A 24,990-nucleotide genomic window follows, 5' to 3' on the forward strand; every position below is an offset into this window, starting at 1 on the left:
TACATGGGGGGCTTTCTTATTCCGGGAAAATTTCGATATATAGGAGCGGGGTTTTTCAAAACTCCCTCCCCTCAAAAGACTGAAGAGCCCAAGAATTTTTCTTTCCTTCCTTTCATTAAGTTTGGCTTAGAAGAGGTGAGATTCTGGGTGGGGGGGGGGCACATGCATTTTACATTTTTTGTCCAAGTGTGTATTTGAGGTTAAGGAAGCTTATCTTTTTCCTGGAAAAACTTTCAAAATATCCGGGGGGAATATATATTTGGAATAGGGGCCCTGAATTTTCAGCCCTCCTAGCTTACCTTTATTTATAAAAATTTTCTACTTTTTCTTCCCTTCAATTTTTGTTCTCTTTGGGAATAAACAAACAGCTCCCAAATCCGGGGGGGGGGGGGGGGGGAGTGTCCTTAATTGGATGAGAAGTAGCACAGCCATAGCTGTAGGAAGCTCTTCATACAGAAATTTGCATTGTGTTTATCTTCTTCCCAGAAGCTCATCTCATTTCCCTGCTGGTGACACTCAAATCACTTCACAGCTCATTGATACAGCATTGGCAACCTCTGGTTTCAATAAAAAAGATGCCTGAGCAATGCTCAATTGAACTAAGTATACAGGAGACAGTGTGCTTGTGTCCTTGCCAGAGGACTGTGGGAGGGGGATCAAGGAAAAGATGACACCTGGCATCCAGTATTCCACGACTTTTGCTAGAATTGGATTATGATAAATTATGATGACAGAGCTCAGATAAACGCTGATGCGATCTTTTCTACTGTCGTACCTGCACACAGCCCTCTTATGGATTGCTTCAAATCTCCAAAACCGATTCTCAGTCACTCATGGTTGAAAATGAAAGGCCAATGTTCAAATAAGTTTTTAAACAGTTTGCATGCAGGCTGAATTTGATATTTCCTCCCTGGCTGCTTTGGAGTCACTGAGTGATCACCACAGGTTTTTGCTGATGGCATCTTTCTATAAACCTCCCCCAGAGAAATATTTCTTTAAGGTCAAAAAGCTTGTATGCTGTGTGGGTGAGTGACAGGTATCAGGGCTGTCATTTCACTTCTTTCCCCTTGAGACTTCATTATAGCCAGATTGCTTTAAACCCTGCCACCCCTGCCACCACCATCTTAGTTCATTTGCTCAAGAGAGCTAACACACTACCAGCCACTAAAAGCTATGGCTCCCCTATAAATGTTGGAGATTAAACCCTTATCAGTGATAACATTTGGCAAATAATGTTCTCCCATGCAGTGGGCTTTCTTGTTGTTTTGTTGATGGTTTCTTTTGCTGTGCAGAAGCTTTTTATTTTGATGTAGTCCCATTTGTTTATTTTCTCTTTAGTTTCCAATGCCCTAGGAGCTGTATCGGTGAAGAAATTGCTTCTGCATATGTCTGAGATTTTGTTGCCTTTGGATTCCTCTAGTATTTTTATGGTTTCCCATCTTACATTTAAGTCCTTTATCCGTTTTGAGTTTATTTTTGTGTATGGTGTAAGTTTGTGGTCTAGTTTCATTTTTTTGCATCTATCTGTCCAATTTTCCCAACACCATTTATTGAAGAGACTGTCTTGACTCCATTGTATGTTCTTGCCTCCTTTGTCAAATATTAATTGAGCATATTGGTTCAGGTCAATTTCTGGGTTCTCTATTCTATTCCATTGATCTATATGTCTGTTCTTGTGCCAGTACCAGGCAGTTTTGAGAACAGTGGCTTTGTAATACAGCTTGATATCTGGTATTGAGATCCCACCTACTTTGTTCTTCTCTGCATGGGAGAACATATTTGCCAATGTCATCACCAATAAGGGTTTAGTCTCCAACATTTATAGGGAACTCATACAAGTTAACAAAAGGAAGATAAACAATCCAATCAAAAAATGGGCAAAGGACCTAAATAGACACTTTTCAAAAGAGGACATTCAGAAAGCCAAGAGACATATGAAAACATGCTCAAAGTCACTAATCATCCAAGAAATGCAAACCAAAATAACAATGAGGTACCATCTCACACCTGTCAGAATGGCTACCATCAACAAATCAACAAATGACAAGTGCTGGAGAGGATGCGGAGAAAAAGGAACACTCGTGCACTGCTGGTGGGAATGCAGACTGGTGCAGCCACTATGGAAGACAGTATGGAGTCTCCTCAAAAAGTTAAAAAATGAAACTCCCATTTGACCCAGTGATCCCACTTCTAGGAATATATCCCAAGAAACCAGAAACACCAATCGTAAAGGATATATGCATCCCTATGTTCATAGCAGCACAATTTACCATAGCTAAGATTTTGAAACAGCCTAAGTGCCCATCAACAGATGAATGGATTAGAAAATTGTGGTACATCTACACAGTGGAATACTATGCTGCTGTAAAAAAGAAGGAACTCTTACCATTTGCAACAGCATGGATGGAACTGGAGAGCATTATGCTAAGTGAAATAAGCCAGTCAATGAAAGAAAAATACCACATGATCTCACTCATTTATGGATAATAAAGACCATTATAAATGATGAGCAAAACTAGATACAGAGGCAGAGCAGCATCAAACAGACTGTCAAACTATAGCAGGAAGGCCGGGGAAGGTTGGGGGGTGGGGGGTAAGAGATCAACCAAAGGACTTGTATGCATGCATATAAGCATAACCAATGGACACAAGACACTGGGGGTAGGGGATGCCGGGGGAAGGTCAAGGGGGTAAAAAAAGAAGACATATGTACCACTCTTTGTAATATTTTAAGCAATAAAACAAAATTTAAAAAAAATAGTAAAAAAAGAAAAACTTAAAAATAAATAAATAAATAAAAGCTATGGCTCCCTCAAATGAGCTTCCAGCAAATGAGGAAGATAGCACTGCCAACTGGGAAATAAGGGAGGATGTCACAGCTTCTGATTCCCAACCTGGGACCCAATATGTGTATTTATCTTCTTTTAGGCAATTCTACTCAGTTCCAATGATAGATTAACCTGGCCTTGGCTGGGTAGCTCAGTTGGTTGGAGCATCATCCTGATACACCAAAGTTGTGGGTTCAATCCCTGGTCAGGGCACATACAAGAATTAACCAATGAATGCATGAATAAGTGGGACAACAAAATGATGTCTTGATGTCTCTGTCTCTCTTTCACTCTTAAATTAATTTTAAAACAAACTAAACAAGGACAGATTAACCTCCTTATATCCAAAAGTCAGCTGTCCATTTTCCAATTTTGACCTGTTCTTCTCACATTCTCTATCTCAAAGGACAGCACCCAGCGGCCTAATCCAAAATCCTGGTCATTATATTGACTCCTCCCAGTGGGTTCCTCCAATGGAGACATTCAAGCACACATCCTAACAAAATTCATTATTTCTTCTTCATGCCCATACTTACATGTAAGCTTACTTATTTATTGAAGGTACGGGGAGGTTGTTAGCTCAGTATGATAGGCCATTTGTAGATATAAAATGCATAGTGATCCTTTGTTCAGACTCTCACTGCATGAGATATACTTCAATTTCAGCACAAATTTTCTTTCAAAGAAATACTATGTATAACCTTGGACAAAGCACTTTACTTTTAAGTCCATACAATTGCTCCTCTATAAAATGATCTCCAAGTCTTTACACTATTTACACCACAGATTCTAAAAGGTCAAGCAACAACAACAAAATACAGTGGGGCCTTGACTTACGAGTTTAATTCGTTCCGAGACCAAGCTCGTTAAGGAGCTCGTTAACTCAAATTACTCTATCAACTCAATGCAAAAAATCGGCCAAGAGACAGCTGGTATCTCAAAAAACTTGTTAGTCGGGACACTGGTAAGTCAAGGCCCCACTGTATATGAGAACATACAGGGAACAAAAGAAATAATAATGGCTGTTCCAAAGAAAGGAATTATCACTAGGCACTAAATGGTGATAAGATTATTGATATGGTTTAGAATTGGGAACTCCCTATCCTCTCACTCCAACCCACTCTGAGATCCACTTCTCTGGTCCCACCTATGACATTGTGGACGTGTGGACATGTGGGTAGACAGACCCAAATCCTCCATTATCAGCAGAAATCATCATCCATGCCAAATGTGCATTATGAAATTTAGTTTCTTTCTATCAGACTACTCACACATTTCTATCATATTCATTACCAACATTACATATGTACAATGCATAAAATATCAGGAACCTATATAGTAATGAATTGATCTCATGAGAGGCAAAAGCAATTGTAGTAACAAGACTAAGAACACTATGAAGAAATATTTACAACATATTTAGAAGTTTGTTCAAGTGAGATAAAAACTGACAGAAGTTTGCTCAGTAACACCATTCTCCTACATCAGATTCTGAAATCCTGAATCACAGTCACTGAGCAAGGTTTAGGATCATGTAAAAGACACGCCTGATTAACTCCTGGACATCTCATTTCTTGGCCATAAATCCTATTACTGACTGCCATAAAACTTGCCAATAAAAGATAATTTATGCTCAGTGTACAGAAGCTAATGTATCTGTAGAAGTAGAGACCAGAAAATGAGAGCCATTCACACTCCGCATGGTTAGCGAGACAGACATGACTCTGAGCGCCCAACAGTCCTTGCAGGGAATAGGCCTGCCTGGTAACTAACGTCAGGGAGCTTCGTGTCTACACTGTCTCTCTCCAACCTCATAAAATCTCCTGTGCATGAAAGACCATGATTCTTCTTAAGAACACATTTTTGGAATTAAGGGGGAGATGCTTACTTTTCAGGGAGGATTTATAATGCATTTTTAATTTTCTATTTAAAACGGCAGATTAAACATTCCTTCAAAGTAAATGCTAACTACTGAGGTTTTCACTCATAATGATATTTGATCCATAGTAATGAAACATACCAAAACACAATATAAAAAGACATTATATACCAAAAAGCCAATCAACTGAAAAAGTCTAAACATTTTAACAAATTTATACAGATCTGAAACTACACTATTGTTTCCTTGTTTTAAAATCCAATTTGTAATTAACAAAAATAAGCCACAGAAAGGGGACTGAAGAGAGAATGGAGATGAAATTCTTCAGGCTGGAATAACCTAAACAATTTTTTTTAATATATTTTATTGATTTTTTACAGAGAGGAAGGGAGAGAGATAGAGAGCTAGAAACATCGATGAGAGAGAAACATCGATCAGCTGCCTCCTGCACACCCCCCACTGGGGATGTGCCCGCAACCCAGGTACATGCCCCTGACCGGAACCGAACCTGGGACCCCTCAGTCCGCAGGCCGACGCTCTATCCACTGAGCCAAACCGGCCCCGGCTAACCTAAACAATTTTAAGTGAACTGCACCTAGACATCAGGTCAGTCCCAAATGACTACAATTGTAACCGTAATGAATGAAGGAAGACTACTTATTTATACAACACAGTTTCATGGGAGTCTCATGTGTGGACACTCAGATGATTTGAAGATAGGCTTTTTTAAGAAAGATCAAGAGAAGTACCTATCAGCCTCATGGTCTACGGCTATCCCAGCCTCTTAAGACACAGCACTAAAGTGTTTATCAGACAAACAGTTCCCAGAAGATGTCTCACTCCTCCTGCTATTACCTTCAATTTCAGACAACCTGTAATTATAGAACCAATTCTAGAAGACACTGTCCTCAAAAACAATACTCATAATAATTAACATTTATATTGAATCTTCCCACTTTTGAAGTATTTTAGCAAAACTCAATGATAATCTCATTGAATCTACTTGATAAAGATTTTGTTAGAGTTGAAGAGAACTCAGAGTTATTTTGGTTTAATTTAGGGCTAAGGTAACAAGGCAGGATATACCCTTAAGTTTATCCAAGATTTAGCTTAATTAAAAATAATATTGTGGAGATTAAAGCTGCTTAAAAATATCATAGACTATATGCAACTGTGTTTCCACTGAAGGTGACACAGGGCAGGGCCAGGTGGGCCTTTAAACACATGTGGTGCCACTGGCTTGAATCACTTTGCCATCATTTCCTATAGCAACTATTTACTCATCCTTAAATATTCTAGTGCAATGTGAGCTCAACAGAATGTACATTCCATGAAATAAAGGGGCTCTGTGTAGGTGGCTGCTGTATTCCTGGAGAAGTGCCTGGCATGTCGCAGGTGCTCAATAAATATTTGTTACATAAATGGAGCAAATAAAAGCTGAGTGAGTGCTTCTGTGAAGCCTTTCCTTACCACACTCTTGACCAAGTTATATAATCTTTCATCATCTTTATGTAGCAATGTTTTAATCTTGCTTTATATTTATACTAGAGGCCTGATGCACGAAATTCGTGCAAGAGTAGGCCTTCCTTCCCCCAGCTGCCGGCACCAGCTTCCCTCTGGCACCAGGGACCTGGACTTCCCTCTGGCTGCCAGCAGGCACCCAGGACCCGGGCTTCCTTCGCAGCCCCGGCTTCAACAAGAAGGTCATCGGGAAGGATGTCCTGTCTAATTAGCATATTACACTTTTATTATTATAGATTTTATAAGTGTCTGCTTCACTGAACATGGACTAGAGAGCAAAGATGCTATGTCACTATTTTTTTTTTTAATCCTCAACTGCCTAGCAGTGAGGCAGAAGCAGACATAACTGTTGACTACATAAGTGAACAGTAGAATTTGAAACTGAATCCTCAGCTCACCTTCCACATCTCAGAAGTGTTCCAGAAAGCAACAGTTCCAGACAATGCAAAGAACCAGAAAAAATGCAAATGTGGCTGAACAATGGTGAGCATACATTACACCCATTATATTAACCAAACAAATTGTAGGTAATGACTGCAGATGGAGCAGAAGCAAAACCGTAAATAGTTCATTACAATAAGAGGCAAAAAATAAAAAGTCTACTGTCTTTAAAAAAATGTTACCACATGATTATTTTTCAAACTAAAATCCACTAATCAACCTTATAAAACCTCATTTAATAAGAAGCCTGCTCTCAGCACTACATTAATAAAAATTTCCTCAATATTTATGATTGGAAATGAATGACATCATCATTAGAAATTTATTCATAGGCAGTGAAATTAATAAAAAGGCAACCTAAGAACAGTAAAAGTTAAAGATTTTTTTAAATGCTTAACAAAATCAAGCCCAGTTTCCAATTATAATGACAACACTGAAAATATATGAGAATTCCATTTAAAATATTTGCCAAGCTTTGTTCTTCCTCTGAGGTTTTTCTCATATTCAGCTGCTCAAAATGCAAAAGTATTAAATTTAATTCTTAGTCAATTTGATTAAAAGTTACAGGATTTTTTTTTCTGGGTACAATAGAATGAAAACTTTGTGGCTTCTCCCCTACATTTTTCCTGTTCAGTGGCCAGAGGCAACAGACTAAAGTAGCACAAGTAAGCAAACATGGTCAGGTTCACTAATGGCTCAAGAACACACATGGGGCTGATGTTTTCTCCTGGTCTACTCAAATGGTACAAGTGTAGTGGAAGCAAATTACTGACAATATATTTATTCTGCACTTACTGGTTGGAGCAGGTAGATGAGAGATTCCTCTTGGATGATTATAATTGGCAAAGGAGTGATGCGAGTCGCTTGGAACAAGGTGCTCACGGACGCCATGATCTGGTCAAAACGCCCAGCAAGTCCTCCCATTGTCACAATCACATTGACCTGAGCAAGGCAAAGCAAAACTGGAGTCACATAGTTAAAGAATCCTATATAATAAAAGCCTAGCGACCTTACCCTAACCGGTTTGGCTCAGTGGATGGAACGTCGGCCTGCGGACTCGAGAGTCCCAGGTTCAATTCCGGTCAAGGGCATGTACCTTGGTTGCAGGCACATCCCCACTGAAGAGTGTGCAGGAGGCAGCTGATCGGTGTTTGTCTCTCATCGATGTTTCTAACTCTCTAGCTCTCTCCCTTCCTCTCTGTAAAACATCAATAAAATATATGAAAAAAAAAAAAGCCTAGCGACCAAATGGTGGAATCACCAGAATGACTGCTCGACCAGTCTCTATGACACGCACTGACCATCAGGGGGTAGACTCACCACTCAGAAGCTGCCTCCTGATGGTCAGTGTGCTCCCACAGTGGGAGCGCTGCTCAGCTGACCGGAATGAGCAGTGCTCCCACAGCGGGCTGATCCCCGCAGGCCACGTCCCCCACCAGTGCATGAATCCCGTGCACCAGGCCTCGAGTTTTAAATAACTAAATAGCATCAAACAGCTTAATAGAGCTTCTGATATTACGTGTTTATCAGATAAGCCATAAAGAATGATAGATATCATTTCTGTTGTTTAGGTGAAGGAATTAAGTTACTTGTTCAAGGTCACAGAATTGGTAAGTGGCAGAGTCAGATTTCAAGACCAACTCTTTCAAGTACAAATTTTACATTTTTCCCACCTGCCTATTCACCTGGCCAACCAGCCAACTCTTCCTTTAAAACTCTGTCCATGTGTTCCTCCTATTTGCAATCTTTCCTGATTTTGCAGCTGGTGCATCTCCCATGCACTCCCAGAGCACACCTGTGGGCACTTATTTAGTAACGCCCAGCAATGGACACTGAGCCTGCTTTACAGGTTGTCACCCCACTAGAATTCAAGTATCTTGAGGACCTGTACTGTCTCTCAACTGAACCTAGCAAGGTGCCTAAACCTCTGTACCTCATTTTTAAGTTCACATGTAAATAGTGGATTATAATGGACAATTAGTAGAGTTGTTGTGGGGATTAAATGAGGTAATTACATGAATTATAAGTGTAAAGCATTTGGAACATCCTATCTAATAAAAGTAATATGTAAATTAACCATCACTCCATGACAAAGATGGTGGCACCCATAGTGGCCCGGGTGGGACGCTAGTGCCTCATCTCACAATGTATCAGCATAGGCAGAGCTGGTAGATTGACCATGGAAAAGTAAGGACTGAAGAATTTAGTGAATATATTGCAAGAAAACCTTACATATAATAAAAACAAATAATAATAAACCATTTTATCTGAAATTAAATAGAAATGGTTTAAAAATAGGAGTATTTTAGTGGATAATTTTTCTGTGGTTCTCCCTGAAAGACAGTGTGATCACATAAGTTAACATATAAACTGAGGTACTTCTGAAAGTAAAGTGTAGATAATTACACCAAGAATACAGGCACAAACTGGGACCATCCCATGTAAACTGAGACATATTGAAAGGAGTTAAAGCAGAATTAGGTAGATAGGGTAACAGGTGGAAGAAGGAGGAATCTGTGGAGCTGAAACAAACAAAAAATGTGTTTTGTAGGAAAAAGAATAGCATAAAAACAGGATGGGTAGCAGAAAAACAGGGTGTTTTGAAACAAGGATGTTTTTCTTATAAGTGCAAAACAAAATGTTGCAAAAAGGCCAGGAACCAATCAGAGAGTAGCACAGATAGACAAAGAGTGGGCCTTTAGCAGATATAAGGGGGAGAGCAGAATGCTTGGGGGGCAACCCATCTAAATCCACTTCCCAGGCAGCCTGTGTTTGTTTGCAATAAACTGCCTTGTTTGAACTCTTCTGGTCCACAGCTTCGTTCTTCGAGTCCTTTGAGTCCGTGGGACAAGACCCCAGGAAGAATTCCTACTTGCCGGTTCCGGTATCAATATGTTTACCCTACTGTTTGATAATTACAATATTAACGAAACCAACTTAGCAAAATTCAACACTAGAATCTCAAAAAATTTAGACATTTTGTGCTACAGTTAGGCTTGAATAGAATGATGAAATTCTTTGGTCCAATTGAATGTCCGGCCCGCATGCCGTATAAGGCCCAGGAAATCACTTGGTCTGACTCTGCCAAGGCATTAGGGGTGAGTTAAATGTTTGACCAAATATAGCAGGCTAATTTTTAAGTTGATAATTTTTTATGGCCCACGAAAGATGTTATAAATGTCTAAATGGCCCTTGGCAGAAAAAAGGTTCCCACCTGTGCTCTAATTGAAAGATGGAAGACTCGATGGAGGAAACAAAGGGAAGGGCTGAATCAAGATGGAGCAAAACCAAACTGACAGAAACCAGCAATATCAGAATGTTTGAATAAGCCTATAAAATAATTTTTATGATTGATGTGAAGTACAATGAGACACCAAAGGAATTACAAACCTCAGATTTTATGGTATCGAAATATACTGTGTACTGACAAATAATATAACTTCTGCAGGATCTGGGCAGCTGGTGAAAACAATACTACAGGGATCCCACTTAAATTTCAAGCAAGCCCAATGAGTCACGGTTTAATGCAAGCCTGTTTGGGTGAGAAGTAAAGAATGCCTCTTGCATTGGCAACATAATGAGGCTTCCGTTCAGAGATGAGAGTCTAAGAAAACTCGGGATTTTTCTCAATAATTCTTACTCCACCTTCCCTGCTGCAGCTGTCACTCAGGTGAGGCCCTTCTCTCCTAGATAACCCCACGGGCCGCCTGCCTGGCCTTGGATAACCAAGTAACCTTCCAACTGATTATGAGAACTGGCTTCTGCATCTGCAATTTGATCATGCATGTTCAGCTTAAAATTAGTGCTGGCTTTCCAGAATCTACAAGAGTGAAGTCCAATGTCCTCCCACGCTGACTCCACAGTCACACCCTCAACTCTGACATCATTTACATTGCACACGTGCTTTAATTCTCAGAACACACCACAAGATGTCAGTCTGCAGAGCCTGGGCCTCCCCTGCCTTGCAAAGAGTGGAAGTACTATAGTTATTTCCAAAGGATGCTTACCTCCACCCCCTAACAAAAATGAACTTGGATGAATAGAGTGTTTTATCCAAGTCTGTCAAATTGTAAATATGTTATTAAGAAATGCCATAAACATGTTTATATATAACATGGTTTTTAACATGTTATTTTAGAGAAAAAATTTTTAAAAGGTGGAGGAAGGGACATATTTATACTGAAAACAATTTTTGCAATCCTGTTTGCATTTGAGAGAAAAGCTGTGGAAGCAATGATAAGGATCTATGCTAAGACTTGTGACTGCTATAAACCATAATTCCCAAAAAAGTTTATCCTGAAAGCCTATACCCTCATTAACCAGAGGAAACTTATTGTGTCCCTGTGTCTTTGTGGAGAGCTCAGCTGAGGGAACTCCAAATCTCCTTGTGCAAATGGGAAGGAACTTGCTGGCAGAGGTCCTGGACACACTGGTTACAAGTCCGCAGTGGAAGAAGCTAGGAGAGACACACCAAACCCATTGCAATAAGGTTGTGTGTGTGGTCCCCTCCCTACTAGTTCATTTGTTAGCTTGTTCAAGGAAACATGTAAATACTGCACTAACCAGGTGTGCACCTGTGATTAGTACTGTGCACATTGCCTGCCCCTTGACATTCCAAACCTAAGAGTTTTATCTTTAGACCTGAACACTCAGAATAAAACACTCCCCCTCATTCTGGTTAGCCCCTATTCTATCTTCCAGACAGCTCAGGCACAATGTGCACAAGGGGAGAAGGTTCGGGTCTCACCCACCCTATGAAACTTCAATTATAGCACTACTGACAACAGCATAATCTGCTTAACAAAGGCTGATGTCCACAAATTCTGACAGTCAGAAACTGCCTGACTCACTGTGTCAGTGAAGATGTATGACAGCCTATTGGGAAGGACAAAGAGATGGGGCTCCAGAGAGAGTTGACTGCCACAGCCTCTGCCAAGCTTGGTCTTTGGGGCTTACTGCAGAAACCTGGCTTATGGAAGACACCACACCACCAGGGAGGGTTGTGTAGGTGCCAGGGGACAATCATGGTTCTCTAGGGCCCTGTAGAAATTGGGTCTTGGTTTGGTCAGTATCTGGCAGTCATAGGTAATGCCTGCCTTTCCAGTCAGTGTGGCCATGGGATTTCAAGTGTCTTATTTTGTGGCATGATTTTTGTGTGACTTTTTTTTTTTTAATGGAAACTATTCCTGGGTTGCAGTAAACTTTATGAAGCCTCAGCAATGTGTTCATATTAGCCATCAGGAAGGTCTCCAACTAGACTCGCAGTGATGGCGAACCTATGACATGTGTGTCAGAGGTGACACGCGAACTCATTTTTTTGGTTGATTTTTCTTTATTAAATGGCATTTAAATATATAAAATAAATATCAAAAATATAAATCTTTGTTTTACTATGGTTGCAAATATCAAAAAATTTCTATATGTGACACGGCACCAGAGTTAAGTTAGGGTTTTTCAAAATGCTGACACGCCGAGCTCAAAAGGTTCGCCATCACTGAACTAGAAATACCTGTCCCTGCTTGCTCCTCCTCCCTGTCATCATTTAGTGTTCTTGTCAAGTTGCTCAGCTTGGAGTTGTCTGTCAGGCACCATTGTCCCATGGTTATAGCTGGAAGATGATGCTTAATTAATAGCTTGAGGAGAAGGTCTTCTTTCCTACTTCCTAGGTAAGCAGTCTGGGGAGAGCATGGGCATCTCATTTCTATGTCTATGGGTATCTGGTCCAGGTAAGATTGGGACTTAGGTAAGATTCCTTCGGGACATCCTTAATGTTTATTAGCTTCTAGCTAGTGTTGTAAGGCAAGTGCCAGAATTTGGAGATCTCAGTTCTTCTCATGGCTTTTTATTCGCCATGACTAATAAGCTTCCTAATAAATCCTTGCCAAATATATATATATGAAATAAACTGCCTGACTCAGTTTGCATTTTTCAACCTTCTATACCTTAGCAGAGTGGCTGGTATACACAGAACAGACATATGGTTATAAGTTTCACACTTTAACTCTTTGGCCAACAAGACCACTAGTCATCACCAAGTATACACTTTAACTATTTTCTAAGGTCCCTATTTCTTTCTCAAATTCTTGACAAGAAAAATGACTAAAGAGTTATTCTTCAAAGAATCCTGTAATTGGTTCTTTTATTACTGTCATTAGAATTTCCATCCTTTAATTCATCTTGCACATAAACATGACACTATTTTTCTAAATTATCTATGACCTTGCATTCAAAATTCTTTAGAAGATTACCATTACCTGCAGATCAAACTTCAAATTCTTTATCTTTCTAGAGAATAAAGATTTTCCATATGTTGACCTCAACTGCCTTTCTGACACCGATGACAGCTGTGACCACTCTCCTTAGAACTCTTAATTACCACTGTTTTAGTTCTTCTTTGCTGACCCTCAGACTGCTAAGAATCCATGAAAACCTTTTAATTTCAGCACTCTGGTCATGACAAAAAAGTGTAGGACAATGACTGAGTTCTTTGCCGGGTTAATGAAATGCTTTTGTGACTTACCCTGGGCAAGTCTTTGACCTTTTTAGTTAAACATCTCAAGCCTGACTGTAATAACAGTGCTCTTTCCTCACAGGTCTGTCCTGAGAACTTATGTTCTTTGACTGACTAGATACACTTCTCTGGGGTGGGACATGTTTTCTGAACAAACGAAACAACAGTGTGATATATGTAAATGTGGAAATGTGTTATTTTTCCTTCCCATGGCAAGAGCATATTTGCATGTATTTACATTTCTCTATATCAGGAAGTGAGTACGATGGAGAGCTGAATAGAATAAATAAAACACCCACTTGTGGTTTTTTTTTCTGTACATGATTTTACTCTATTATGTCTGCTGAAAATTAAATTTTTTAAAGAGAAAAATAAAAAATATATTTATAGGCAAAATTACATAAAATCACAGTCTGTGTAAATAAATAACATGAATATTATAAAATCTACTGCAGGAGATTATGGTCTCCAAACCCCTCACACTGACAGGACATAAAAGTATTCTTAGGGGAAAGGTATTCCTTTTGAATTATGGGGTTCATTGTAAATGCAAAGATGTATTATTTGCGATTTTGAACATCCCAAATACCTAGCATAGCATCTTCAACACCATTGGTAGTTAGTGCAAAATTAAAAAGTCAAAGAATGATTTATATCATATTCAGAAACAATTAGTTACTTGGAAGTAGAGTTTGAAAGGTTATTATAATTTATTTTATACTAGAGGCCCGGTGCATGAAATTTGTGCACGGAGGGTGTCCCTCAGCCCAGCCTGCACCCTCTCCAATCTGGGACATCCCACTCACAATCCAGGACTGCTGGCTCCCAACCGCTTGCCTGTCTGCCACCCTGATCGACACCTAACTGCTCCCCTGCTGGCCTGATTGCCCCTAACTGCCCTCCCCTGCCAGTCTGGTCACCCCTAACTGCCCTCCCTTGCCAGCCTGGTCACCCCTAACTGCCCTCCCCTGTAGGCCTGGTTCCCCCCAACTGCCCTCCCCTACAGGCCTGGTCCCCCCCAATCGCCCCCCCCCTGCAGGCCTGGTCCCCCCCAACTGCCCTACCCTGCAGGCCTGGTCACCCCTAACTGCCCTCCCCTGCAGGCCTGATCACCTCCAACTGCCCTCCCTTGCAGGCCTGGTCCCTCCAAACTGCCCTCCCCTGCAGGCCTGATCACCTCCAACTTCCCTCCCTTGCAGGCCTGGACCCTCCCAACTGCCCTCCCCTGCAGGCCTGATCACCTCCAACTGCCCTCCCTTGCAGGCCTGGTCCCTCCCAACTGCCCTCCTCTGCTGGCCTGATTGCCCACAACTGCCCTCCCCTGCCGCCCATCTTGTGTCCACATGGGGGCGGCCATCTTGTGTGTTGGAGTGATGGTCAATTTGCATATTACCTCTTTATTATATAGGATAAATGTTGTCCACAGAAGCTAAATGACTGCTTGGTAGATAAATGAAAAATTTCAAATCTGCATGCTTTGTCTATTCTTCTTCAAAAACACCAGCTATTTTTAAAATCTGGCTAAAGATTATTTCACATAGGAAGAATATACTGTATTCATGGATTGGTAAAATCAACATCATTAAAATGTCCAGACTTCCCAAATAATCTAAAGATTCAATGCAATCCCTATCAAAATACCAACAGCATATTTCACAGAGCAAGAACCAATATTTATATGGAACCAAAAGAGACCCCAAATAGCCACAGCAATCTTGAGAAAGAAGAACAAAGTTGAATGGATCACAATACCAGATATCAAGTTATACTACAAAGCCACTGTAATCAAAACAGCCTGGTACTGGCACAAGAGTAGGCATATAGATCAGTGGAACAGAACAGAGAACCTAGAAATCGACCCAAGTCATTACGTTCAATTAATATTTGACAGAGGAGGCAAGAGCACTCAATGGAGTCAAAACAGTCTCTTCAATAAATGGTGCTGGGAAAATTGGACAGGTATACGCAAAAAAAAAAAATGAAACTAGACCACCAATTTACACCATACACAAGAATAAACTCAAAATGGATAAAAGACGTAAATGTAGGTCATGAAACCATAAAAATCCTAGAAGAAACCACAGGTAGCAAAATCTCAGACATTTCTTGTAGCAGTGTTTACACCAATACATTTCCTAGGGCAGGGGAAACAAAGGAGAAAATAAACAAATGGGACTTTATCAAAATAAAAAGCTTCTGCACAGTAAAAGAAACTATCATCAAAATGAAAAGGGAACCCACTGTATGGGAGAACAGATTTGTCAATGATTCATCTGATGAGTTAATTTCCAAAATGTAAAAGGAATTAATACAACTTAACAAAAGGAAGTCAAACAAACAATCCAATTAAAAAATGGGCAAAGGACCTAAATAGACACTTCTCCAAAATGGACATACAAATGGCAACAGGCATGTGAAAATATGCTCAAAGTCACTGATCATCAGAGAGATGCAAATTATAATGACAATGAGGTATCATCTCACACCTGTCAGAGTGGCTATCATCAACAAATCAACAATTGACAAGTGCTGGGGAGGATATCACAAAAAGGAACCCTAGCACACTGCTGGTGGGAATGCAGACTGGTGCAGCCACTATGGGAAACAGTATGAAGTTTCCTCAAAAAACTAAAAATGGAACTGCCATTTGACCCAGGGATCCCACTTCTAGGAATATATCCAAAGGATTCCAAAACACCAATCAGAAAGAATATATGCACTTCTATGTTCATAGAAGCACAATTTATAGTAGCTAAGATCAGGAAAGAGCCCAAGTGCCTATCAGTAGATGAGCTGATATAAAAGGGATGTGGTATATTTACACCATAGAATACTATCCCGCCAACCAGAAAAAATCACAGGAAAGCAGGGGAGGGTGGTGGGTGGTGAGAAGATTAACCAGGGAACTTATATGTATACTAGAGGCCCGGTGCACAAAAATTCATACACTCGGGGGGGGTGCCCTCTCGCAGTCTGGGACCCCTCAGGGAATGACCACCTGCTGGTTTAGGCCTGCTCTCCAGGGGATTGGGCCTAAGATGGCAATCCGACATCCCTCTGGCAGCCCAGCAGCCCTCGGGGGATGTCCACTTGCCAGCGGGGAGCAGGCCTAAGCCGCAGTAGGACATCCTTAGCGCTGCTGAGGAGGTGGGAGAGGCTCCCGCCACTGCCGCTGCGCTCGCAGTAGTCAGCCTGGCTTGTGGCTGAGCAGAGCTCCCCCTGTGGGAGCGCACTGACTACCAGGAAGCAGCTCCTGCATTGAGCGTCTGCTCCCTGGTGGTCAGTGCCTGTCCCAGTGACCAGTCGTTCCTGGTCTTTCTGCCATTAGGGTCAATTTGCATATTGCCCTTTTATTATATAGGATATACATAGCCCATGGACACAGACAATAGTTGAAGGCCAAAGGGGGTCAAAGGGGAAAAAAGGGGGGACATCTGTAATACACTAAAGATTAATTTTTAAAAATTCACATACATGATGCTCTACTAAAGTTAGATATTTAGAATGTTAAGAATGTTCACAGCACTAAACAATATTTTTCCCATTCTGTGGAAACTGGCTTATGAGGTACCAGGACATGGAACCTGTAGCCTCTTCCTTAGTCATTTCCACCACTGAGCCAGTGGAGAAGAGACAGATAATTTTCCAAACCTTTCTGCAAACAGAGTGGTTTTGGTAAGAGGTAATTGGTTCCAGAAGATTAGTATTTCTGCATGTGATCATTTTTAAATATCCTATCTTGCATCATCATGATTCATTTTTACCCAACAATATTTCTTGCTTTGCTTCAGCAGAGTATAAGTCTTTGCTACATATTCTTGCACAAAGTGATAAATGAAACTCTTGGTTTCCATGTCTGGATGGATTTGATTCTGCAGTTTGAAGTAGTTTGAGGGCATTCTTTCCCCAGAGTTTAGGGGTATAAACTCTGTTCGTCTTTTTTATTAACCAGTGGATAATCAGTGGCTATCAGACTGGCATAATGCAATCTCTAGTTTTTTACAATCTGAAGCAATATAAATAGTTTATGCTAATTACCCCCTTTCCATCTTCTGGGAGAACAGAGAACATTCTGATTGCAAATTTTGCACTTAGTTATTAACATTCTGGTTTCTAGATATGCACTGGACCATTTAAGAATGCTGAATGAGAATGTTAAAACTGTTACTACTGTTATGGCTGGTATGACTCAGTGGTTGGAGCATTGGCACATGCACCAAAGGGTCTCAGGTTCACTTCCCCACCAAGGCCATGTACCTTGGTTGCAGATTCAATCCCGGGCCCCAGTCAGGGCTCTAGTGGAAGGCAACCAATTGATGTGTCTCTCTCACATTGATGTTTCTCTCTCTTTCCACCCCGTCCCATCCACTCTCTCTAAAAATGTATGGAAAAAATATCCTTGGGTGAGAATGAACAAGCACACATACACACAAACAAACAAGCAAAAAAAAAACCAAAACAAACCAAAAAAAGAACCCCAAAACTGTTACTGCAGTGACATTGATTACCTAAAGCTTATTTCTTGCCATGTAGTAAGTTTGCTTCAGGCAATACATGTGTATAAAATAATTACCTCATCATCCTCAGGTTCACCTTAAAATTATAAGCAAATGTACTACATATTCATGAACATCACAGTCAACTGAGTGCAATCTAGGATAAAATACCTGTTCAATAATAATTTCCTCTTTATGAAATAATTTTCTTTCTTCATATGTATGCTTTAAAAATACAATTTTTTGGGTCAGTTTTATAGGCATCTAAAATTTCTAATAGAAATGGATGACGAAACAGAATTAAAATTTAATCAGTCTATTTGAATTCACATAGTCCCATTTTTTTAAATTATCTTTTTAAAATATATATATATTTTATTGATTTTTTTTTATAGAGAGGAAGGGAGAGGGATAGTTAGAAACATCGATGAGAGAAACATCGGTCAGCTGCCTCCTGCACACCCCCTACTGGGGATGTGTCTGCAACCAAGGTACATGCCCTTGACCGGAATCAAACCTGGGACCCTTCAGTCCGCAGGCCGACGCTCTATCCACTGAGCCAAACCGGTTAGGGCCAGATAGTCCCATTTCTAAAGTGCATCAAAATAACTTGATCCAGCTGTCCAGACTGGGAATTACATACATTCACATATATGTAGAGAGGGGAAGGTACATAGTACCTCGAGGAAAGAAGCTGGTACCATCTGATTTTTACTCTTTGAATCTTTTAGTGCGCCACCTGCTGTTCTGAATCAGCACTTTTACCATGGAATGCTAAGTTCAACTACTTGGAAAACAGGCGCCCATGGAAACAGAAAGACATCTTCTACCTCCAACTATTAAGACAGGAAAAAGATGGACAGTGAATACTATAGGATTCTATCTTCTCTGATGTAAATGGAACTTTCTGAGATTCCTAACACACACACAAAAATGTCTTTCTATGTATATATTCTCTTCTCATGATCACTTAAATACCACTGAAAATATATTAATTTGATATGCAAACCCTCATGATCAGAGGTCCTCAAACTTTTTAAACAGGGGGCCAGTTCACTGTCCCTCAGACATTCCACATATGCGCACTGCGGGCCCGGGACGAGTCGGTTACTAAGCAGGACAGGCAGTGGCGGCAAAAATACCAGGCGGGCCGGATAAATGTTTTCGGCGGGCCGCAGTTTGAGGACCCCTGCTCATGATAAACAGTAACATCATTATAGCTCTTCAGTCGTGACTCAAACTATAAGTCAATCACACCTTTAAAATGTAGATACTATTAACACTGTGGATAATCATAATTACAGATGTAGGTATTTTAATATGTAATATGTGTCTTGCTAAGGGATACTCAAAATAAGGAGAACTTTTAAAATCTACTCAGCATTTTCAGGATGTTTTATTATGTGTATTACTTAAGATATACTTTCCTCCTCCCTCTGCAATTTCTGTATCTTCGCAATGCAGTAACTCAAAATGAAAAGTCCTTTCACACAAGGTCAGCGTTCCTCTGCGGAGGAGCTCCACCCCAGCTATATCTGTAATTCTCTGCATTAATAAGAAATCTTATCTGGCAAGTGAGCCATCCAACTGAGATTCTTGGTAGCACATAATCTTACCCCCTGTCCCAGGGCATATAAAAGCATGCTTTTCCCCCAGCAGGGATGGCTTAGGCTGCCACAGCCTGTGAGGCAGTAAGCTTTTTATATTCTTCACAATATGTCCAGAGTCACTTCAAAGCACTGGCCTCATCTATTTTCTCTTGCTGCACAGCACTATAAAAGAGATTGCTGGTTTCTAAGAAGAAGGGAAAACAGAGATGTGATTTCCTCTTTTGAAGGCAGCTCCAAAATGATCTAGGAAATAGCCTGCTAGTTCACATCAGGCCCAGAAATCTTTTTTTTTTCTCTCCTTGCTTCCTTGTCTGATACTTGGCTCCCATGGATGCATAAATGGATACGAGCTAGAATTTCGTTATTTTAAAAATTCACATTATTCAACTTTCTGAAATGAAAAATTAAAGGGGGAACTAGAGAAGGGTTCTATATAAACAATCATTACAAAAACATGAATGTATTTGGAGTAGGAGCATTAAAGCCTTTATGGACTGAAATTAATTATGCCATGGTTACCTGTACATCTGTCTCCTCTATTAGACTGGAGGCTATTTGCGGTCATGAACATAGTCACCAAATCACCACATGATGACAGAGAAGAGGTACGATCTAAAAGTAAACTGACTGGAATAAGATCCCTAGAAGCTTCCACAGTATATCCAAGGGGAGGAAGTCTGCCTTTGGAACTCTGAAGTGAACTGTGGACTCATCTTGGAGTAATACAGCCCTCAGAGAGGACAAAGCACACGATGTCTATCTCAAGACTAGAGAGGTTGGAGCACATCTCCTCTTTTTTCTCTCCATCAAGGCACAGAGCCAACAGTGGTGAGCTGGACTGTACAACTCAACCCCTTGTTGGATCCCATTACTAAAAACATAGATACTACTCTCACTGGCTCCCTAAAATAGGGAAAGTTTAAACCTCTGCTAGCAAGCACGTCAACATGCAAGTTGTACTCCATTTACTTCAAGTTTCTAATATTAAAAGAATTCTTCTAAAATGAAAATATGTCCAAAAGAAACAATGCTATGGTAAGTCCATGAACTTTAGCCGTAAACTGTAACGACTTTGTTTAAGAGATTTTAAAAATATTGTGTAATTCTAAAACAATTATTATTCCATGAAATTTATTATAAGATCAAAAAATCACAATATATTGTATAAAATATATTTAATATATTTTCTCTTATCCTATATTTTATAAAAATATATTAAATATATAAATGCATTATATAAAATATGTTACAGATCACAAGACTATGATCTGTATACAACAATAGTCAATATATGACTATTAATACCACCCCTATAATAGTTACATTTTCATTAAGGAATTTATATGTTGCAGGCACTGAGGCAAGTGCATTAAGTAATAACTTGCTGGTAGATATAGATTATTATTCTAATATATGAGAAAACTGAAGCTAGAATAACTTAAATATCTTTCTACTGTCATGGAACTAGAAAGAGTGCCAGGCCTATCTCAAGTACTTAAACATCTAACCTCTAATTACAATGTATTGGAAACTGATACTTTTAATAATAAAAGTTCATTATTATAATTGGTAGAGACCACAAAGATGCTAAGCATCTGGACACATGTCACAGAAGAAGTGATATGACATCCAGAATGATACTAAGAAGATCCCTTCAAAGAGTCTATGTGCCAGTTAAGGTTTGCCATGATGTCCTTTAGAATTTGCATTGATGTTACTGGAAATACATTTATTCATTGAACAAAAATTTATTAAATAAATGAGATAATAAAAAAGTCAAGCCAATACACATTTAAGAAAAAGGACATGAATTTTAGAGAGTAAAGGGGGCAAACAGAATGCTAATCAAATAACCCAGGTAGAAATATAAAGTTCTGAACTAAAATAGTATCAGTAAGACTAGAAAGAACAAAGTGGGCATAAGAGATACCTGTAACCAACTTATAAGGGATGGTATAGCAAAATAAGGTTTCTGTTAGGTTTCTGCTAGGTGGATGGATGGCAGTGCCGAAGAACGACAGAAAATAAAGAATGAGAAAATGAGATTTTGTGAGAAAGATGGTGAATCTTGTTTCAGACAGTGAAATGAAATTCCTCTGGCCTGCCAGTTAGAGGTAGAAATATGACTTTGGAGTTTCAGATGAGAGGTATAAATTAGGGAGTTAATGGCACAGACTGTAACTGAAGCCCAGGGAAACAAGATGAAAGGCAGGTATGACAGAAGATAAAAGTGAGGATGGAGACCACTGGAGTTTGATAGGTAAGGAGGGGATGCAGGATAAACAGGGTTACTTCTTCTACAGTCAATACTGATAAACCATGTCTAGTGCTAGTTTATCTTTGATCAAGTCCTACTATTCTTTGCTCTCTTGGGAAACGAAGAAGGTTGAGAGTGTCTGGGTTGTCATCACAGTTCAAACACCATCAAGTTTACACTGCATTCATAAATGTGCAGCAGAGACTCACAATTTGAAACTTTGTGAGGACACACTTTAAAGTGAGAGAGTTTATAAAACAGTATTTTGATTTGCTTAAGTGCTAAGAAGTACTTGCCCTTTTATTTTATACTAGAGGCCCAATGCATGAAAATCGTGCACTGGTAGGGTCCCTAGGGCTGCTGGCCGCTGGCCGCTGGCCAGGTACTCCCTCCCTCCCCTGGCCGGCCCCGCCCCCTGGTCAAACACCAGGACGAACTCCTGTCGAGGGGACAATTTGCATGCTACACTTTTATTATGTAGGATTATTATGAGTCATATCACAAAAAGATTACATCATTCTATAGTTACAGCATATGTGAACCAGTGAACATAAGTTTTAAGTAAACTTTTTATTTTGGGATAATTTTAGATGTAGTAAAAAGTTGCAAAGATAGTACACAGATAGCACCAGTTTCCACCAATGTCAACAGCTTAAATAACTATGGTATACTTGTCACAGCTAAGACTGACAGTGGAGCCACAGCAATCAGAGAAGAAAAAGAAATAAAAGGCACCCAAATTGGAGAGGAAGAAGTAAAACTATCATCATTTGCAGATGATATACTGCATGTGAAGAACCCCAAGAAATTCCCAAAAACCTATTAGAACTTACAAATGAATTCGGTGAAGCAGCAGGATACAAAATTAACAGTCAGAAAATGATTGCATTTTTAGATACTAACTAGAGGTGCAGTGCACGGGATTCGTACACTGGCAGGGGCGTGACCTGCAGGGATCGACCAGCTGTTGGAGCACCGCTCATCCAAGTCAGTCGAGCGGCTGCTCCTACTGTGGAGAGCAGCGCTCCCATTGTGGGAGTGCACTGACCACCAATGGCAGCTCCTGAGTTGAGCATCTGGCCCCTGGTGGTTAGTGTGCAACATAGCAACTGGTAGACCAGTCGTTCAGGTCATTCCGCTGTTCAGTCGTTGGGCTTTTATTATATAGGATAAGGAACTATCAGAAAAAGAAACTAAGAAAACAATCTCGGGGGGGGGGAGGAGGAGGAATGGGAGACATCTGTAATACTATCAACTACATATACACTGAGTGGCCAGATTATTATGACCAGCCAGATTATTATGACCAACATATCAGTACTTTACTGACACTTCCCAAACTACTGAATATTGAAAACTTCCTAAGCAAATACTCTCAAGGTTTTATTATTATTATTATTCTTTGCATAACTAATTCACTTAATTGTACTGAGTGGCCAGATTATTATGACCACCTGACATTTGTAGGCAAATTAGCCGTACACTGCATCATATGGGATATGGAAGCCGAAGGCCTGTTCGAACACCTTTGCTGTCTGCAGTTACCAAGATAAAACATCTCCAATTCACACAGGAACACAAGGATTGGACAGTCGAGCACTGAAAAAAGTCATGTGGTCTGATGAATCACGTTTCCAGTTGCATCATGCAGATGGCAGAGTGAAAATTTGGCGGAGACAGCATGAAAGCATGCACCTCACATGCATGAGTACAACCCTTCAAGCTGGTGGGGGCAGTGTTATGGTTTGGGACATGTTTTCCTGGCATGATTTGGGCCCTTTAATTCGTGTGGAACAACATCTGAATAGCACAACATACCTAAGTATTGTTGCTGATCAGGTTCATCCTATCATGTTGATGCCGTATCCCAATAGAGATGGCTTCTTCCAACAAGACAATGCACCACGCCACGGTGCTCGTATTGTGCAGGAGTGGTTTCAAGAACATGAGGGAGACTTTACCTTGCTTAGGTGGTCCTCACAATCACCAGATCTCCATCCAATTGAGCATTTGTGGGACGAAGTTAAAAGAGCCACCAGGCAGCTGGTTCCACAACCATCAAATCTCACAGAACTAGACAGTGCTATTCATCAGGCATGGTGTCAGATTCCTCGCATCACCTTTCAATATCTTGTGGAGTCAATGCCAAGAAGAATCACAGCGGTATTGAAGGCAAAAGGTGGCCCAATGAAGTACTGATGGGGTGGTCATAATAATCTGGCCACTCACGTTCAACTATATCTCATGTTCAAAGTCTGTTAAATCACATTGTTTACCCATATCTTTAGAAAAAAATCACTTCTACTGTCGTGGTAAACAACCTGCTTCCCTATTTATAATGGTCTGACCTTCTAGCAACTTCAGCGCGAAATTATAGCTAATTTGCCTACAAACTTCAGGTGGTCATAATAATCTGGCCACTCAGAGTGTGTGTGTGTGTGTGTGTGTGTACACACACACACACACACACAAACGAATATATATATATATATTTTTAAAAGAATCTCATTTACAGTTGCATTAAAAAAATAAATTACCTAAACAAATGGTCAGGTATTTTGTAGAATGACCTTCAATTAGGTTTCCTGACATTTTATGATTAAACTGGAATTATGGGTGTAGGGAAGAACTCCACAAGTGCCCTTTCCACCCTATCTATCTATATATCCTATCTAATAATAGACAAACATGGTAATTAACCATACCTCTGCTACGCTTCCCATTGGCTAATCAGGGTGATATGCAAATTAACTGCCAACCAAGATGGCGGCCGGCAGCCAGGCAGCTGAAGCGAACATGAGGCTTGCTTGCTCCAGTGATGGAGGAAGCCAAGGTTCCCCACCTGCTGCTGCTGGGCTCTGAGCTGCACTCTAAGCAACAATGTTGCAATTATAGAAGCTAAACAAACCCCAGATACCTGCTTTCAGCCAGCTGGCCTCGGAGCTGGAGCCGCAACAAAGTTTCAATTACAGAAGGTAAATAAATCCCAGAATAAAAAAAAGAAAAGAAAAAAAGGAGAGATTGGGAACTTCAGTTGCAGACTTGGCTTGCCTGAAAACAGCCCTCAGCCCCTCATCCAGACTGGCCAGGCACCCCAGTGGGGACCCCCACCCTGAAGGGGGTGCAGGCAGCCTGAAAACAGCCATCAGCCCCTCATCCAGGCTGGCCAGGCACCCCAGTGGGGACCGCCACCCTGAAGGGGGTGTGGGCAGCCTGAAAACAGCCATCAGCCCCTCATCCAGGCTGGCCAGGCACCCCAGTGGGGACCCCCACCCTAAAGGGGGTGTGGCCAGCCTGAAAATGGCCATCAGCCCCTCACCCAGGCTGGCCAGGCACCCAAGCGGGACCCCCACCCTGATCCGGGACACCATTCAGGGCAAATCAGCTGGCCCCCACCCCCCCAACCCCCCACCCCCGTGCACCAGGCCTCTATCCTATATAGTAAAA

At 40.6% G+C, this 24,990-nt stretch overlaps 1 protein-coding gene across 3 annotated transcripts in view; it reads right to left on the reverse strand.

Moving 5' to 3' along the window:
* TPK1 (thiamin pyrophosphokinase 1) overlaps positions 1-24,990 on the reverse strand; it is a 276,645-nt gene that overhangs the window by 126,671 nt on the left and 124,984 nt on the right. For all 3 annotated transcript variants that reach the window (XM_023758885.1, XM_006094776.3, XM_023758886.1), the window contains exon 6: positions 7,465-7,611. In XM_023758885.1, the coding sequence (XP_023614653.1) occupies positions 7,465-7,611 (147 nt within the window). The remainder of the gene's footprint in view (positions 1-7,464; positions 7,612-24,990) is intronic.

This window comes from Myotis lucifugus, unplaced genomic scaffold, assembly GCF_000147115.1.
Source record: "Myotis lucifugus unplaced genomic scaffold, Myoluc2.0 scaffold_141, whole genome shotgun sequence".
NCBI classification, from domain to species: Eukaryota; Metazoa; Chordata; class Mammalia; order Chiroptera; family Vespertilionidae; genus Myotis; species Myotis lucifugus.